Source organism: Anguilla rostrata, chromosome 12 (assembly GCF_018555375.3).
Source record: "Anguilla rostrata isolate EN2019 chromosome 12, ASM1855537v3, whole genome shotgun sequence".
Taxonomy (NCBI): domain Eukaryota; kingdom Metazoa; phylum Chordata; class Actinopteri; order Anguilliformes; family Anguillidae; genus Anguilla; species Anguilla rostrata.
In genome coordinates this window covers 12416398-12434032 of record NC_057944.1, presented here as the reverse complement: position 1 = coordinate 12434032, position 17635 = coordinate 12416398, and the positions used below count along the sequence as shown (strand labels likewise).

General features: G+C 45.4%; 1 protein-coding gene across 8 annotated transcripts in view; it reads right to left on the bottom strand.

Moving 5' to 3' along the window:
- Positions 1-17635, bottom strand: part of igsf9ba (immunoglobulin superfamily, member 9Ba) — a 103937-nt gene that overhangs the window by 4923 nt on the left and 81379 nt on the right. For 4 of the 8 annotated variants that reach the window (XM_064301834.1, XM_064301835.1, XM_064301840.1 and 1 more), the window contains exons 13-19: positions 15838-16013; positions 14786-15012; positions 12994-13078; positions 11133-11294; positions 9451-9496; positions 6357-6443; positions 2650-4287 (exon numbers count right to left, since the gene is read on the bottom strand). In XM_064301834.1, the coding sequence (XP_064157904.1) occupies positions 2650-4287; positions 6357-6443; positions 9451-9496; positions 11133-11294; positions 12994-13078; positions 14786-15012; positions 15838-16013 (2421 nt within the window). Of the gene's footprint in view, positions 1-1153; positions 1200-1451; positions 4288-6356; positions 6444-9450; positions 9497-11132; positions 11295-12993; positions 13079-14785; positions 15013-15837; positions 16014-17635 lie in introns of those variants that run through there. The other 4 variants (XM_064301836.1, XM_064301838.1, XM_064301841.1 and 1 more) reach the window with 3 other exon arrangements.

Here is a 17635-nt window from a genome sequence, read left to right as displayed (position 1 = left end):
CTGAATTAGCCGTCTGGGAGGCGCTGTGCGGCAGGTGAGAGGCTGAAACGGTGGAGCCGCACTACCGCAGGGGCTGCGGAGAGAGAGAGCCAAGGGCCGTTAGCAGACTAAGGAGGAGAGATACACAGCCGGACGACACAGCATCAGCAATATGCACCAGTCCACACGGACACTGTCTACAATGGCTTCACCATGCTGACAGGGGGAGAGATGGCGGGAGGGGAGGGGGGGGGGGGGAATGGCCGCTCGGAAACAATCACGAAAAATAAAAAAAAATAAACCAAATAAAGTAAAATTGACCAATGCACTTGGACAACAAGGAAAAAGATGTAACGGAGAATTTACTCGGAGATCTAGTTGATTCTTTACTGGAATTGGAGGGCAATATTTGGCAATGGCATGCATGGCATTTTTGGCACATGGAACAAGACTTTAAAGGGGAATATCTAAGAAGAAACACATCTGATAATGTGGTCTTCAGAGACCAGTCTAATAGTTTACTGATATGGAATCACGCTGCTGATTTCATATCTGACACCATCCATTACAGAATGTAATATATTAATTATATAATTGTAAATATATTGTTCTGCAGTCAAAAATAGATTAACGATTGGCTTAAAAGATAATTATAAAGATGCAAGAAACATGGGATGAACATAATGTCCATCAATGCTCGCCATTTTCCTATGAATCTCCACCAATTATGAAACTACACATAAGACAAGGCAACACCGCGTACACTGAGAACCACAGGAAAGCAGGCTTCGCATGCTACGAGTTGCAGCTAGCTACAACCAAATTTAATTATCATTAGTGATTGTGATATTCATTTTAATACGTACCTTATAATTGCACCACCACACTGAATCACTCATTTGACAATTTGTTAACCTTTCTTTTTTTTAGACGTGCTATTTAAGACTGCAGAACTAAAAACTTAATGCAATTTTAACTTCCACTTACATATTGACTTCACTGAAATATAAAAATATTTCGCTTCACTTGCACTTGCACTGTGCAAGTGAATGAAAAACAATCACTTCAGAAGGAGGAGCCACAGACGTGTGCAGTATTCCCCTTTAAAGGAGGATGTGTTGGTAATGCCCACCTGCTGGACCCCTCCCCTCTCAGACATGGATCCAGCCCTTACCTATTGCGATGGAGAGGACCTGGTCACAGCAACGCTGCCCAGATAGCTGAGATCAATCAAAAAACAAACAAAGCAGGTAAAGCTGTCAGTACCGCAGGTGGCTCTGACTGGGAGGATGAAGACAAGTGCAACAGATGAGAGCTGAGAGCCGACAGCTGACAGCGATGACCCCCAACGATCGAGCCTCCCCTTCCAGACCGGTCCGGGGTTTTTTTTGGGGTGGGGTGGAGTGGGAGGAGAGGGGTGGGAGGGTGAGGGGTTAGAGGGAATTGCTGGGGGTTGGGGGCCTGATAGTGTGGTGAGGCCAACTAATTTGGGGTGGGGGGGGGGGCTTCTCGAACGTGCAATTCTAATGCACTTTCGCTTTTTGTCCCAGAATAACGGGCTGTCTTTACACTGAACTGAAGTGGACACATGAGGGCGCCACCTCTCGCATCAAAGACCTAGACAATGACACAACATGGAGTGTCTGGGTCCCCTCTGTTTCCATTAATTTTAAGGACTTGCATTGAGTTGAATGCATTATAACAGGATTCGAGCTCAACTATGAATAATACTACTTTCTAAGAGCTTAAGTTGAGTGAATTGTGCCCTGTCTGGAGACGTATGTTATCGCAAACCCACGTGTGGCAAATGGGATTGTTACGATGATAGGTGAAACTGGTCAATCAGACATCATGGAGACACATTATATGTTTGATGTTTAAGATGGGGCACAGGCTGACTGTGAATTATTAGCTCATAACATGGACAAATATACTTAAAAATCACACGAAAAACCTACGAATCTACCTACAAAAACACCTAGAATAGACCCCAAGTGGTTACATTTGTAACTGCATTTGGCATTCAGTAGTTTAATCTTGACTTGACAGTTATAAAGAAAATGCAGCCTTAGTAGGTTTAGGTTGTAGGTGGTCAAATATGGAAAAAACCAGCATATTATCTCAATGACAGCATGTTAAGGCAATAAATGTCCTTTGCAAGGGACGTAACTCCACACTTTGCTAATCATTCAGTGATTTTAGAAAGCTACTTAGCTGAAAGCAAAGTAGGCACTTGTTAAATTATAAACCAAATGTATTTTAGAGGGTGAACTGCATAGCTAGAAGTACATTATTATTTTGCTGTGCAGATGCCCTTTTCCACAACAATTTACACAATTGACAAAAATTTTTATGTATATGCAATTATTTGTTTGCAGCTGGATATTTTCTGAAGCTATTCAGGTAGTGTACCATTCTGAAGGGTACAAAGGAGGTGTTGCATGTGGGAATTCAGCCTGCAGACTCTGTGATAAGCCAAGTGCTACAACACCTACTGTGTTGCAGTCACCTGGCAGTGTAAGTAAATAAAGTCCTGATTGTAAATGCTACAATCAAACTGGGCATCTGAAGTACGAAGAACATTCTGGAAAGGAAGCAGATAAGAGTAACGGGGAGCATTGGGGGAAGCCTCCCTAGGCTAGGTTAGCGCTGAGGGCCTTCTGCACCTACCCTGCAGCTGACTGGTGTGGAGAAGGCTCTGACGGCAGCATCTCCTCCTCTGTCCTCCTCTGGGACGGCATCTGCCCGAAAACGTCGCTGCTCTCCGTGGGGGGCGACGGGGACTGGGACGGGTAGCTGGCGGCCGCGGTGGCAAACGCCATGGTGGAGCGGTAGCTGGGGGGGCCCGCCCGCCGGCCCTGCGAGGGGGAGACGGCGGCGGCGGCAGCGGCGGCGGCAGCGGCAGCGATGGCGGTGGCCAGGGGCTGCAGGGCGATTTCGGTCATCTCGGCGGGCTGGGCGGAGCTGGGGCCGGGGCCGGGGCGGGGCCGGGGACGGACCACGATCTCCGGGGAGCTCTCGTGAGAGCTGGGGGGGCTCCCGGCCAGCGGGGAGAGCCGCGACGGCTGGAGGACCACCTGATGCAGGCTAGGGTCCGTCCGCCGGGCCGCCCGGGGGCTGAGCCGGGCCGGGGGCTCGTACCACCGCGGGTCCGGCCCGCCGATTGTGCTTGGGCTGCCCCTGTGGGCCGCCGGGTCGGGGTAAGGCAATACCGGTACGCCCAGACCTTGGCTGGTGTGTCTTAGCTGCCCTAGACTCTGCGCCTCTTGCATAGCTAAACGCTTGGCCGGGGGGCCCAGGGCCCTAAAGGGAGGCTTCTCTGGGCTCAGGCCGCCCTGCGGGGCCTCCAGGGGGAGGGCGCCCGGGTAGGGGGGGAACGGGAGCCCACCCAGGGGGGAGGTCTGAGGAGGAGGTAGGGGGGGAGGCTCGGGGAGGTCCCGGTGAGGATGCGGGGGGTGGAGCGGAGGGAAGATGAGGCGGGGCCCCTCCAGCCCGGTGAAGGGGAAATGGGGCTGGCGCCAGATTTCCGGGGAGCGGGCGGAAGGGGTGCGGGACAGGGGGAGGGTGCTGCCGGATGCCGTGGCGTAGCCCCCCCCCTCGCCCTCCCCGCCTTCCTCCGGGATGGTGGGGTAGCCGAAGGGAGGGGGCGAGGACATGACAGAGCTGTGCGGGCTGATGTCAGGCATGTAGAATGGGGGCGGGAACTCGGGTTCCCCGGGGCTGCTGCCGCGGTAACTGTAGAAGTGGGCGTGGGGGAAGAGCCTCAGGTGCTGGCCCACCCTGCTCTGCCCCACGGCCTGCAGCCGGCCGCCCTCCGTCAGGATCATACCTTCCATGGGCCGCTGGAAGCGGGGGCTGTAGGCCGGGGGCTGGGCGTAACTCTCCTGGCTGGAGGACACGGGCGAGATCTGGTGCGGCCGCAGCGTGGGCATGACGGGGGGCATGGGCCCCGGGTCGTCCTCGTCGTCGTTCTCTTCGTCCGACTGGCGGAACTCGGGGTACAGGTCCGACTCCTCCACAAAGGGGAAGCCCTGGATGCGGCGGGGCCGGGCGGGCGTCTCGGGGCTCCCGGCCTCCATGACGAAGCGGCCGTCGGGCCCGCGGCTGATGAGCTCGATGGGCGTGGCCGCCTCCGCCTCGTGCTTGGACACGCTGTACTTCTTGCTGGCGATGGCGCGCTTGGTCTTCTTGTAGAGCGACAGCTCCTTCTCCTTGGCGGGGCTGGGCAGCCGGCGCCCGTCCTCCGACGACTCGGACATGGGGCCCAGCGAGCGCACGCTCTCCGGGCTCGCCTTCCCAGAGGAGGACCTGCAGACCCAACAGAACCAGGGAGAGAGGCAGGCCGAGCCGTCAGTCATTTACTCCTTCGTTCAGTCCGTCACTCCTCTAATCTTTATTTCACCAGAAGGTCACGTGAAGATTAAAATCTCTTTTGCACTGGGGACCTGACCAGGAAAAGCAGTAGAGCTTATACTGTAAGGTCCAAGCATTGAGCAGCACTTGTAAGATCATTAATCATCAAACTGTGGTCTGGTGAAAGGATTGTGGTCCAATAGTTTGGAAATTCAGCAAACAGCAGATAGTTGCAAATATAAAAATTCATTACAGTACAATTACAATGCAATTTGTTGTCAGTTATATGGACCGTAGAGGGACGTTCCTCAGTTTTCATGCCTTTAATCATCACAGTAAATGCATATGAAGGACGCGTGGGAACAAAATGCAAGGACAGAAAAAATGAAACATAAAGAAAGAGCTGAGTCTCCACAAATGAGAGTGATGCCCTCCTTCTGGTATTTCCTCTAAACCACGGGGTGAGCTAACCGGCTTCAGCATAATCCTGAACTGCAGTGCATTGTGTAAGGAAAGGAGGACTGGAGGAATACAACCTACTTTGACTCTACATTTTAAGATGAAATAAACTGTCACCTATAGGCAAAGATGAGAATATTTTCTGATGAGATGAATAGGCCATTCAGCCTCTCTAAGATCTCAACTATCCTTACAGAGTAAACATAAAGAAAAAGTATTTGCCAAAACAATATTTTACTCCTTGCAGTCACAGTCAATATAGAGATAAAATTGTCCAAACAACAAAGGGAAAAAAAAAACAAACCTGGGTAATGAAACTAATCTGCTCGGTGGAATTAGTTTCAAAAACCTTTTTTACGGATTTGTTCTGTTCAGAACCACAATGCAAGGCATTGTTTGGGCATCTCTGCAGGAATGGTCGAACAATTTAATTAGCTGTACAAAATATCGGAACATAATACACAGGGAATGAGCTACTTCGACACAAAAGGTTTTTCAGAACCAGGTCAAAAATAGTTTTCCATCAATATGGAACCAATTAATTCATAAAGCTTTCAGCTGAAATACGTACAGTTCCTGAAGAGGTTAAACATTTACCAGGTTTAGCCAGACGAAACAATAAACTGAATAAATGATAGCAGAAATATTTCATATGGGGGTGTTTGCTGCAAATGACTGTGTAGGTGCCATTGCAGTTAAGTCTCAAGAGCATTATTTTACTGTGCATGTCCGTATAAAAATGAAGTGCAGGGTCAGTTATTGCTGCATACAAAGAGCTTTGTTGATTCTAGCACTTTTTGTGCTTTTAGAGGCTCGTCTTAACAGGAGCCCTTTCTGGAGTTATTACTGCGATTGTTAACCTATTTGAATGCACTTAGATGACAGAACGACCAGAATGCCCTGACTGTGGAACCACAGTGCTGAGACTTGCAATTCCCCCCTTTTGCACCCAAGACTTTGGAGTGTTAAAATGATAGAGCAACGCTATACAATCACAATTTAACTCAGACATCTACGCCTGACCCGTGGCTGCACAGAGTACTTGTAAAAAAAGAAATGATGACTTCAGAAATGGGGAGCAGTGAGCACCATGTAAGAGTGCCTGACAATGACAGCTTTTATTTATACAGAGGCTTCTGCGGATCTCATGAAGGGCTTTACAGTAAAAGGTGGGTGGTTTGACCACCAGTATGAAGCACAACGGCCATTTTGCATCAGAATGCACGCCACACATCGATTTTGGGAATTTGGGAAAGATTTTGGGAATTTGCCCACGATCCCCTACCTAATAGCACTGGCAGCAAAACACAAAAGTAGCCAAAGCACAGAGATTTAAAAAAGCAGCAGTAAAGCAGGCTCTGGTCAGCAAGGTAAAAAAAGTGGGAGAGGAGGAGGGAGGGGTTTGTACGGGGTCTGGTTGCTGGCGATTGGCCGGCCGGCCATTCTGAAGGGGCTCGCGGCGTAACCGTGGCCCCGGTGGGTGCGTGATTGACGCACGCGTTTGCGAGCCAGCGCGCGCTAAGGCTAAGGCTAAGGCTAAGGCTAAGCGAGGAGCGGGGACTCACTGAGGACTGGTGTGCGGGGGCCTGTAGCTGCTCTCGTCTGGCCCCTCCCAGTAGGGCTCAATGCCAGGCAAGGGGGTAAGAGGGATCCTGTGGTGGGAAACAACACGGGGGGGGGGGGGGAGAGTTGGCCGTCAATGGGGCTACGCTCCCAAAAAAAAAAAAGAGTAAAAATCAATACAGAGACAGAACAAGAGATAGGAGAACATGGTTCTGCCAATGAAAGCCACTCCAGACTTCTTCCTAAGTCACAGTGAATCATACTGTACATGGGAAAGCAAAAAGCCTGGGCATGCAGAGAAGGTCTAACCAATGGTAGGCGGGCATCTGCCTTTCAAATCCCTGTCTGGGTATAACTGTCCCATAAATTCACTCCTACTGTACATATATGTAAGGCCTGTACTTTTTACAATTTAAATTAGGTCCAAATAAATCCATTAATCATGACAAAATGTTTCTTTAATGTGCATAATCTTACAGTAGTTTATTCTCAAGCAAAGCTGCCAGCATTGTTGTTTATTTTTTTGACTTGACCACGTCATCACTAGCGGTAGTTTCCTTCTGTTAAACATGATGTCAACAGGCTTTTTCTCTCTCAACCTCATTTTGTTTGTATGTGTATGCCGTAACACTGTGTTAGCTTGCGTTAGCTGGATCGTGTTAGCTGGGTCCAAATTCTGTGATACTGCCAAATATCACACCATTGTCTGAAGAATCGAAATTGTATCCTACCGCGGTGAAGCCTGAGGTAACCTGGTGGATTGGCTGAAACTGAGAGGTTTATTGACTAGCAGGCCAAATCCTGCTTGAGCTAAGATGGTTACAATGCCTGATTATTGAACCTTCATCCCCTATTACATGCCTCTTTTCATGCTTCCTTTGTGGAAGGAAATGATAAAAAAAACTAGACTAGATCCTGGGTAAACTGAACATAAATATTGAATTGCAATGTGAACAATGTGATGTTTTCAGTAACAATAATTAACCATAGAACTGGGAAGACCAAAAGCACCAAACACAGGGGGTCCCCAGGACCAAGTCTGAAGAGGCCAAATGGCCCTATATTTTATGCTAAAACCAGGGCTGGGATGAGACTTTTCTTGCTCTTGCACAATACTGACTTGTTAAACTACATGCGTAATTACATGTAAATGACCTTCTTAAAATAAACTGTGACTAAAATTACTGATAGATTACATTTATGCATTAATTATACATTTCTATCCGGTGTAATTGTTCTCTGATCTCATTATATGCATAATGGATATTTTAATTACTGAAGAGGGAAAAAAAATGAATTGAGTTTGCATGGCTTGCATACTGTTCCCCAAACCTGTCACTCTTTATAAGCTGCATTGACCATTTCCAACACTGTCAATGCGTTTCGTACACTATGATAAAATGTACAAGTCTTCACAGGCTAGTAAATACATACACACACACACACCTGCATGTTAGTTAGCATATTGTAGTTTGTGTTTTCTGTACTTGTGTTTGCAGTATTTAATGCTAATTTTTCCCCACTACACTGTTCAGTTGTGTTTTTTTTTTTTTTACTATAGTAAAACTGCTTTTGAAGCATCGCAAAACATACAATACATGGCCAGAGGCACTGTATGTGGACACCAGCACATCCAACATCTCATCTAAAATTATGGGCATTAATGTGGAGATGGTCCACCATTTGCTGCTATAACAACCTCCACTCTTCTGGGAAGGATTTATACTAGATGATGGAGCACTGCTGCAAGGCTTCCATTCAGCCAGAAGAGCATTAGTGAGGCTGGGCCCTAATTGGGTGATTAGGCCAGGCTTGCAGTTTGATTCCAATTGATCCCAAAGGTCGGGCTCTGTGCAGGCCAATCAAGTTCTTCCATGCTGATCTCAACTAAAGCACTTCTATATGGACCTCACTGCGTACCCAAGGGTATTGTCATGCTGAAACAGGAAAGGGCCTTCCTCAAACTGCTGCCACAAAGTTGGAAGCACAGACTCGTCTAGAACGTCATTACATTAAGATTTGCCTTCGCTGAAAATAAGGGGTCTAGCCCAAACCACAAGAAACATCCCCAGACAAAGGGGTGTCCAGATACTTTTGGACACAGTCATTAGCCAGCAATCTGAAAGTGTAAGAAAATAACATTAACTATATTGCGGTATGCATACTCTGCTTTGCATGGTAAACTGGTCAGTAATTAATATACTCAATGAAGAGTAAAACATTTATCTTTTTTTCTATAAATAACTTTTACTGAAATACTGGTTATATTCAATTTATTTATACAACTATTCCCTAAAACTTTCACAGACACATGGAAATAATAAAATGATAATTTAAAGAGTTTCAAAAAGCCTTTTTCTAGACATAATCTTGACTAGTTTAAGAGGTCAGAGCAGCATGTCTCCTAATTAGTAGAGATTCTGAAAATAGCTGAAAGCCATATACAACTACCACACAGTAAATAGCCCTTAATTAATTCTGTGTAGTGTGCTTTAATGATAATTCATTTGAACTTAAGTACAGATTGTCAAAAATGGTATGAAGATGTTTTGGTCATGTGAGTATAAAAAGGGCAAAGTGGGTTAACACAACTGGTTTCTAGCGTCCAACATATGTTGTACTTTACAAGGAAAAACGTATTATTGATGTTGCTATTGTATTACGCTATAAATTATATTAAAATATGGTTTTGTGCTTATATGTTTATATACTGTATCTATTAGCACCATATGAGCATGGAGGTGGAAATTATGAAGGAAAATGATCACAGAGTCATCCCAGATTAACAAGACTAGGTACTGTATTATACGCAGAGACCTTTTGAATGTTCAGTACAAGTCCTAGCGCAGTGTTGGACACACTCGAGATTCTTGGCAAAAGGACAAGACTACATGGGCTGAATGGCCTGTTTCTTGCTTAACTAAATCATTCCCTTACAGTAGATCATTTGAGAGCTTTATTAACATGTCACAGAGACTCTGAGGGCAAAGAAAGGTGGTGCAAAACAAGTGATGAGCGAAGATCAGAATGGCAATGCATCTGTTACACAGGTTCACTCTCTTTCGTCTGCAACCCACGTGAGATACGGCAACTTACGGTGTCTCTATGCTTTTTCTGAAGTGCGTTATCGAAAGGGGAGGATCTGGAGGATATGAAAAGAGAGAGAAATGAGAAAGACAAACCATCACCACAAATCATCTATGCATGTCAAACAAAACAATCCTCCAAACACACACGTTACACATCTTTTTGTATACTTGGTACCTTAATGTATCAGTAAAACCATACGGATCAAGTAAAAAAAAAAAGGGTTAAAACATTCTGTAAAAATATAGGTTTGAACTGGACTTACAAATACAACTGGCCATTCAATATTATAGAGAAGAGACAAAAAACATGATAAAAGATTAAGCTTAAAAAAGACAAAGAAGGCAAGGTATTAAAATGCACATCATTGCCAGGAGAAGGTAACTGCAGGCCTCATCACTAGCCAAGCAGGTTTAAATCTTATTAGAGGAATAGCTGCATCTCCTGTACTCTCAGAAAGAAATCCACTGTTTAAGCTAGAGTACTAATGGACGTATAATTATCCCACTCAATTCAGTTGTATATATGAACTCATCCATCTGCTTGTGTTTAGCAAGCACCAAAACAATTTGTGGATCAGTATGCTTGGACGGAAACAGCACAAACGAGGTGGCACAGTCATACAATCTTCAATGTTTTAATTTTATTTTTAATTAATTTGGCATACAAAAAGGGGCTGAACATGTCCAGTGTCCACCTAATTTGTAATGTCCAATGATATGCAACCGCAGTCGTGTTCTTGCAGACGAGTGTGCGGACATCGACGGTTCTCCTCTGAATCACGTGGTGTTGCCAGCTGCTTCTTTTCACACCGCAGACTACAACCAAGCTTGCACAGAGTGGAGATGGAGGAGAACCTTCCGTAAGCAAATACGACATGCAGTCGTGCTTGGGCAACCGATTGCGCATCGCCCTATGGAGCTACTGGTCCCTGTCGGCACTGACACAGCCCGGATTGGATAATGGGACTCATTACTGCAACACAGCATGGTGTCATAAATGAATGAGCCACCCAGAAGCCCCTACAGTCATATAATACCTATCAATATAACTTGCACCTTTAGAGCTAAGTTTGAAAAAATGCATTAATGCTGAGTGGTGAACAAAAATGCAACCACTCCATTTTATAGTATGTTGTGACGGGCCTTTTGAATTGCGCTGAAATTATATTCAAAAGCAAGTAACGGTGTGTAATCATGCTGGGTAACCTCAGTTATGGTGATTCTGTCCTTTCAGACTACCGCCTCATTCGGGCTGGTGAATCCATCCTGTTTGACAAACCTGCTCCCAGGCCCAGTCTTTATCTCAGTTATCGGCTCAGAATTACTCACTGTTTCTCTGCTGTCCCACAGCCCCTGCAGCTACCGAAAGAAACCTGGCCCAGGAGTTATTATTCAAAACTTCTGACCACTGTGGGAGTGGTGAAATTTCATTATTAATACCCTGGCTGTACAGGTCTCTCTACTCCACCATTACACATTATTTCACACTGACTGAATCTGAAGCTTGAAGTTCAAACAGGAACAAGCAGTTATTACTAGATTTATTGCACCAAAATATATGAAAGGTCACTGGTGGTGTTTGTACAGTACCCAGCAGGGGGCGCACTCTCTGGGGGAGAAGGTATGAGGGAAAGGCGTTAACAGCCGTCAGTCAGCAGGGGCGGCGGGGTTCTGTGGGCGGGGCCTCACCTCTCTTCCTCTTGAGCTTGCGGCGGCGCTGCTTGTTGACGAAGCAGGCCGCCAGCGTGCTGAAGAGGATGGCGGCCGCCAGGAAACAGATGGTGGCCACGATGCCCGCCACCACCGGCCGCGCCAGGCCCTCGTCCACCATCTCCGGGGCGGAGAACAAATCTGGGGAGGGGGACATGCAAAATGTGCATCAGGGGGACGGAACCTGAACTGATGGGGAAGGAGTGCGGTTCTTGAATGATGTGCTTCCATTTTGAACAACGTATCCTGTGCTTACTGTGTATGCATCAAAATTTTCTTTCAAATGAACAATTCACTTCCTTTTAAAAATGAAAAAAGCAGGCTACAAAAGATGTTTTAGCATACTATTAGTACAAAATATTATGTTTACTTCATTATATTATTACTAAATGAATGGTATGGTATGCATATGATTATGATATTTGTATAATAATAATAATAATAATAATAACAGATTTATTGAATTTATATGATAAGTTAAAATTTAATGCACAGACATGAAAATGGTACTTAATATACTAGGATATCACATAAGTCACATGACTTATTTCCAGTCCTGAAGACTTGACAGGAAAAGGGTGTAGCCTGTAAGCTACTCAGTACACATGCAACATTAAAAGCAGTCAAAAAGTAAGCAATCACCTGATTTCTCAAAATTATTAAAAATATGGGCATATAAGGATTTCATTTAATTTGGGATTTTATTCCATTCTTCCTCACCTGAGTAAAGAAGCATGCTTCTCCCAGCAAAGCATTATAAGAATTTTATTCTTACGATTTCTAATTTAATTAATTTATTTTTGGTAATGCTCAAAGCATTTTACAGGGATGAGCGGGGAACTCATTTCAACTACCACCAATGTGTAGCACCCACCTGGGTGATGCAGATTAGCCATTTTGCACCACAACGCTTACTACACATCAGCTGAGGTGGAGAGGGAGAAAACGATTTTTGGTCAATTAAACCGGGGGATAATTAAGCGGCACACTGAGAGAGCCAGGTTGGGAATTTAGCCAGGACACTGGGGAACCCTCTACACTTTGCGATAAGTGCCATGGGATCTTTAATGACCACAGTGAGTCAGGACCTCGGTTTAATATCTCATCTGAAAGATGGCAACTCCTACAGCAATGTCCCCATCACTGCACTGGGGCACTGGGGTTTTTATTTGACCAGAAGGAAGATTGCCCCCTAAGGGCCAACTAACACCACTTACTGCAGCAACTTTCACAGAAGGTCTCCTATCCAATTACTAACCAATCCCACACCTGCTTAGCTTCAGCCGTTCAGCAGGAGCAGGGTATAGCTGCTGGTATGGTTGAATGCATGTCTTACACATGAAAATTCATACAAAAAGAAAACTGTCTCCACCATTTTGTTTCGTGTGCATGCACTAACAGCGTACTTTAACGAGAGTATAGGCTGTTGCAAGTATTTAAAGCTTGGAGAACACATTGTGCTGAACGAGATTCGAGATTCTTTAAATGTAAACACATTTGTGGCCAGCAGGAGGCAGCAAAGAATAGAAAAAAAACACCGTAATTGCTTTTGCTGCAGAGATATACATACTCGAGTAAATTGTTCTCCGAGCCTTATTTTTAGCAATTGCACTGCAGAACAATAGCACAGAATTACCGCATTTAAGGTGCCATTGTCTCTGCCAGTGAAATGGCACACAGTGTCCTGGCGAGCGAAATTTCCACAGGTAAATGAAGGACACATCACTCAAATGTGATTTGACACGCTGCATTCTGCTGTGCGCGATGCATCAGTGTCAGTTTTAAGCGCAGGTTACGCGCTTTATTGCAGTGGGATCTATAATCAGGATTTCGGCCTCACCTGTACTTGACACTCCCACGATGTTGCTGTTCTCGCTGACCACGTTCTCCATGACGGCCATCACCCGAAACTCGTACCACGAGTCCTGCAAAACCGACCACGTGTTACTGAAACTCGCGTCTTTCATCATGCAGTACAATTACGCTCCAAGCTGACAGCAAGTACGAAGCACGTCTGATAGAATCCCTTTGTTCTTGTCACACCCATAAGCAAAAATTGTAGGATTGAGAGGAAATGTCTGCGGTTTCCTAAAATGAGAAAGAGGAAGGGAGGGGATTGCACTCATTCTGTCATGACTAGAATGGCCGTACTGAGGTATTCTAGCACACATTAAGAGGACAATTAAAATAAAAAATAACATTCATCTCATTATTCATTATTATTATATTTTTATTATATTTAACAGGCTAGCACAAAATGATTGCAACTTCGTACTGTATTGTAGTAAAGTTCTGGTGAAACAACTGTAGCCTTTTTGTTTTTACATTATATATATATATATAAATATATATATAAATTTTGCATATTCAAGAGCACCATCATGTTATGTGAATGTTTGAAACCAAAAACCGGACAGACTATCTGTTCTACAGGGTGGCGAATGAGAGAGCGATTTATACTGCGGCCAATCACAGGCCTTAGCTTGTCGCGATATGTGGCCCCAACACCAACACAGCGGAACCAACATTCCCGCTCCCATGACACATCCATGAATCATCGGCCGAGGAGTGTTGCTAAATGTAGGAAAACTATTCTGAGTGAACTTCCTGTTCGATAAAAGGAACATTTGAAATGGAACAGAACGTTCTGTCTGTTAAACAAGCCCTGGGCCTGACTCTGTGATCAGTGCTCTCCAGACAATGGGCAAAGTGACAAGGCAAGACAAGACTGAATTGTTGTTGTCATCAGCAAACATTTTAATGTTTCTATTTTCCTTTTTCCTGGTGAGATGGCTATTCTGTATTAATAAAATAAATCAAGTTATTTGACAACAGGAGAAAGCTGACAGGAAGAAAGAAACCCTAAATTCAAATAAGAAAATCATAACACAACATGCATTTGAAATACCACCTCTTATCAGACCATGTTCTTCAAATGGCAAATTCCATAAGTACAAGTTAACTGCAATAGTGTTTGGGCAGGTGTGTCAAATTTGTGTCCAGCTGTGTCCTTTGAGGTGCTCTGCCAGGCTTTTACCACTGCCTCTTTCAGTCGCTGTGTGCTTGCTGGGGGTTTGACCTTCAGTTTCCTTTACAGCAAGTGAAAAGCATGTCCAACGGGGTTTAAATCTGCTGACTGATGGCCCATTTAACACTTATGCCTTTTCGTCCTGATACGCTCCTTGGTTAGGTTTTCTGTTTGCTTTGGATCGGTGTCTCACTGCATGACAAACTTCCATCCAACGGGTTTGCGGCCATGTCTCTGAATATTGGAGGACAAGGTGTTCCTGTACACTTCAGCGGTCCTTCTGCACTCTGACACTTGCATCTCTCCGTTTATAAATGATTAGAGTAATACGGTAAACCTATGAAATCAGAAACAGCTGCCGGTCATTTGTCGCAATGCATATGCTGGCTTGGGTAATTGGACGTCATTGCTGTAATACAGTTCAATGTCTATTAAAAGCACACGCACATGAAATAAATGATAAATTTGACAAAAAAAACAAATTTGATTAATATGGAGGAAAAACCAATTTGACACATCTGTCCCAATACTTTTCCATTTAACTGTGTGTAATTTGCTGGCCTGTGTGAGTGAGGTGTTGTCAGATGAACCACTTCACCTTTACCTGGACAAGGTCTTTTACCAGCAGCTCAGTCTCTCCAGCTGGGATTGCATCATCTAAGACATCCCACCTCTCCACCAGGCGGAACTCCATGATGTAATGGTTGATTGGTGAGGTGTGATTGGCTGGAGGGAGCCATGTCAGCAGGACTCCCTGTTGTGTCCGATTGGCTGTGAGGCACCTTGGTGGGGTAAGCAGCACCAGTGTTTCAGGGGTACTTATAGGAAATACTGTGGGCGACAGAGAAACGACATGCTTACACACCTGAAATGTACATTTGTTGGAAATAGGTGAAAGGCATACTTTGCAAGATTTCTAACCTAGCTGTGGTCATGTGTTTACAATCAAAGCAGTCTCCTCCTCTACCCTCTTTCCTGACTCTCAGCTTGGTTTTTATATTTTATATCCACTTTCATGTTGTTTAAATATTTATGTCTCCACTTTTCGATAACTGTCGCCATCGAGGAAAAGCAATTGAGTGAGCGAGCCCAGTTGGCTTGTTGTTTCACTTTGCTGTACTTCTGCTTCTTCGCCTCCGGCTCTGCAGGACCTAGCTAGCTACAAATGCTCTGCTGAAACCTGATCACACCCCGCTGGCTCTGTAGCCACACCCACCCCTCCCACCCACACCACACCCAATAATGTCTCAAACACACTTTAGAGAAGAAATACAGGCAGGAGCGCATGGATTCGGCAAAGAGAGACTACCAGTGCATCAGAGATGCATGGTTGTTTTATAAATCCTGCATAGTATGGCTTCAACATGCAATACCAATGGCACTTTCTATAACTAGACATGACCCTTTTGATACCATATCCATCAAAGACCAGGGACCAATCATCATGATTCAATTAACATTTGTCTTATACCTTTTCGCCAACACAAATCAGTGTGGCAGGTACAGCCATTACTGTAACATAAATTTACCGGACTACTAAATAAAAGTGAACCCAGGCAGGGGTTTTCTTGAAGCGAGAAGCTTCAGCCACCCGGGAGCTTCGAGTGTTCAGCGACAGACACGGACAGGAAGCTGAAGGCGCGGGGCCACACCCACCTAGCGTGTTCACAGTGACGACCTCGCTGAAGGGGCCGGTGCCCAGCTTGTTCTGTGCCAGGACGCTGAACTGGTACGCCGTCTCCGCCTCCAGCCCCTGCACCTGCAGCCAGTTCCGGGCGCCGGGCACGGCGACCGAGCGCCAGTCGTGCGGCCCAAACTGCGCCCGCTTCACCCTGCAAGCCAAGGGGGCACAGATCCACCCGGATCACGCCATAATGTAGGTGGGCATGGAGCAGGTGCAAATGTGTGTTATTTATTTAAAAAATAACAATAATAATTTATTTATTTGGATACATCTTCTTATTTTATGTTTTGATGGACTTGATGATTTGAGCAATGACACTGCTGGGAAGGTATGTCATTGGCTGAATTTTCGACAGTAAGCAAGCGTGACCACCACACAAGCAAAAATTCTGTTATGAGAGAATTGCCTTTCATGCATACAGCAAGATTACATTTTTTTTACAGAAAATGTTTTGATACAATTTAAGAGAGAAACTGGATCATCCAAATGCATGGATTATGGTTCTCATTCGCAACATGTGAAAACTTTTTCTGACAGTGCAGTGATACCCCAAAGACACTTGCATTATCTTCAAGGATTCTTTTTTACTGCTATATTAGTAATAATGTGAAACTGAAATACTTTTACGTTTTGAGAGCTCAACGTGTTAAACAATCCAGCAGCCTACCAATGACAGCCCACCAATTCTTTTTAAAATCAACACAGTGACTGCAAGACTTGATATTATATGACATAAAGTTTGGAAGTAGCAACTTTCAGTGACAGTGGGATGTTTGACAAGATTCTGTGACTTCTCAGTGACATTCCAGGCAGAAAATATTTTCAAGTGTTTTCGACTGTGGAAACCCTGGCAAACAAGATCAACTCCAAAGTTCTGGCAAGGACTGATGTTCCAGGACCAATACAGTCACTCTTTAGTGTACTGAGAGACGTATGTCTTCCGAAGCATTCTGATGTGAAATATAAAAAGGCATGTAGACAAGAAACAGTTCATATCGTTGCATATACGTTTGCCGAATGCCAAGCAGACAAAGAAAGAACTGTGCCAAAGAAGCTGACACCTTAGCATTCCGAGAGAGAGAGAGAGAGGTCTGCACTTTCAAATATTGATGGGAAACGGAATGAATTTCCCATACCATTTCACAGAGAAGGAGCGCGAGGCATGCCATCTGTTCTACCTCCACCGGCGTAATAATACGATTTATATTCCCGTATTCATGGCTGTAGTCCCCTGCCCACGCGCTCATGCATTATTAAACAGGGGGACCGCTGACTGGGAGCACGAGACCTGCGTGCGCACGCGAATAAGCGGCACGCGTTCCGTTTATATACTGCGCGTCGCCCGCGATTTATGTTCGCTATTACGGCTACGACGAAGTGCGTCGGGAGAAATGAATTACCGCCACGCGCGGCCGCGCACTCTGAGCTAACGCCCCAGCCGTGTCCGCGGCCGCCGCAGACCGCCGGCGAGCGACGGGCTCCGGACGGTAATCAAAGGGCCGTTTCACATTACGGAGCGATCCAGAGACATGTAGACACGGGCGCGCGTAGCACGCGACGGAGGGGCGCGAGGCTGTGGTGACGCTTCGCGGAAGACGCTCGTGCGAGGCTTCTGTGGGAGGAGACCGTTATTTCAAACGGCTTCCCCTTCGCAATATGTCACACGCACGTCAAATAAATAATTCATATAAAATAAATACAGCAAACGACTGAATGAACTGAACAAGAAGAGGAATCTGCAAAGGGGGAGCTGTGGAGTAAACTTAAAAA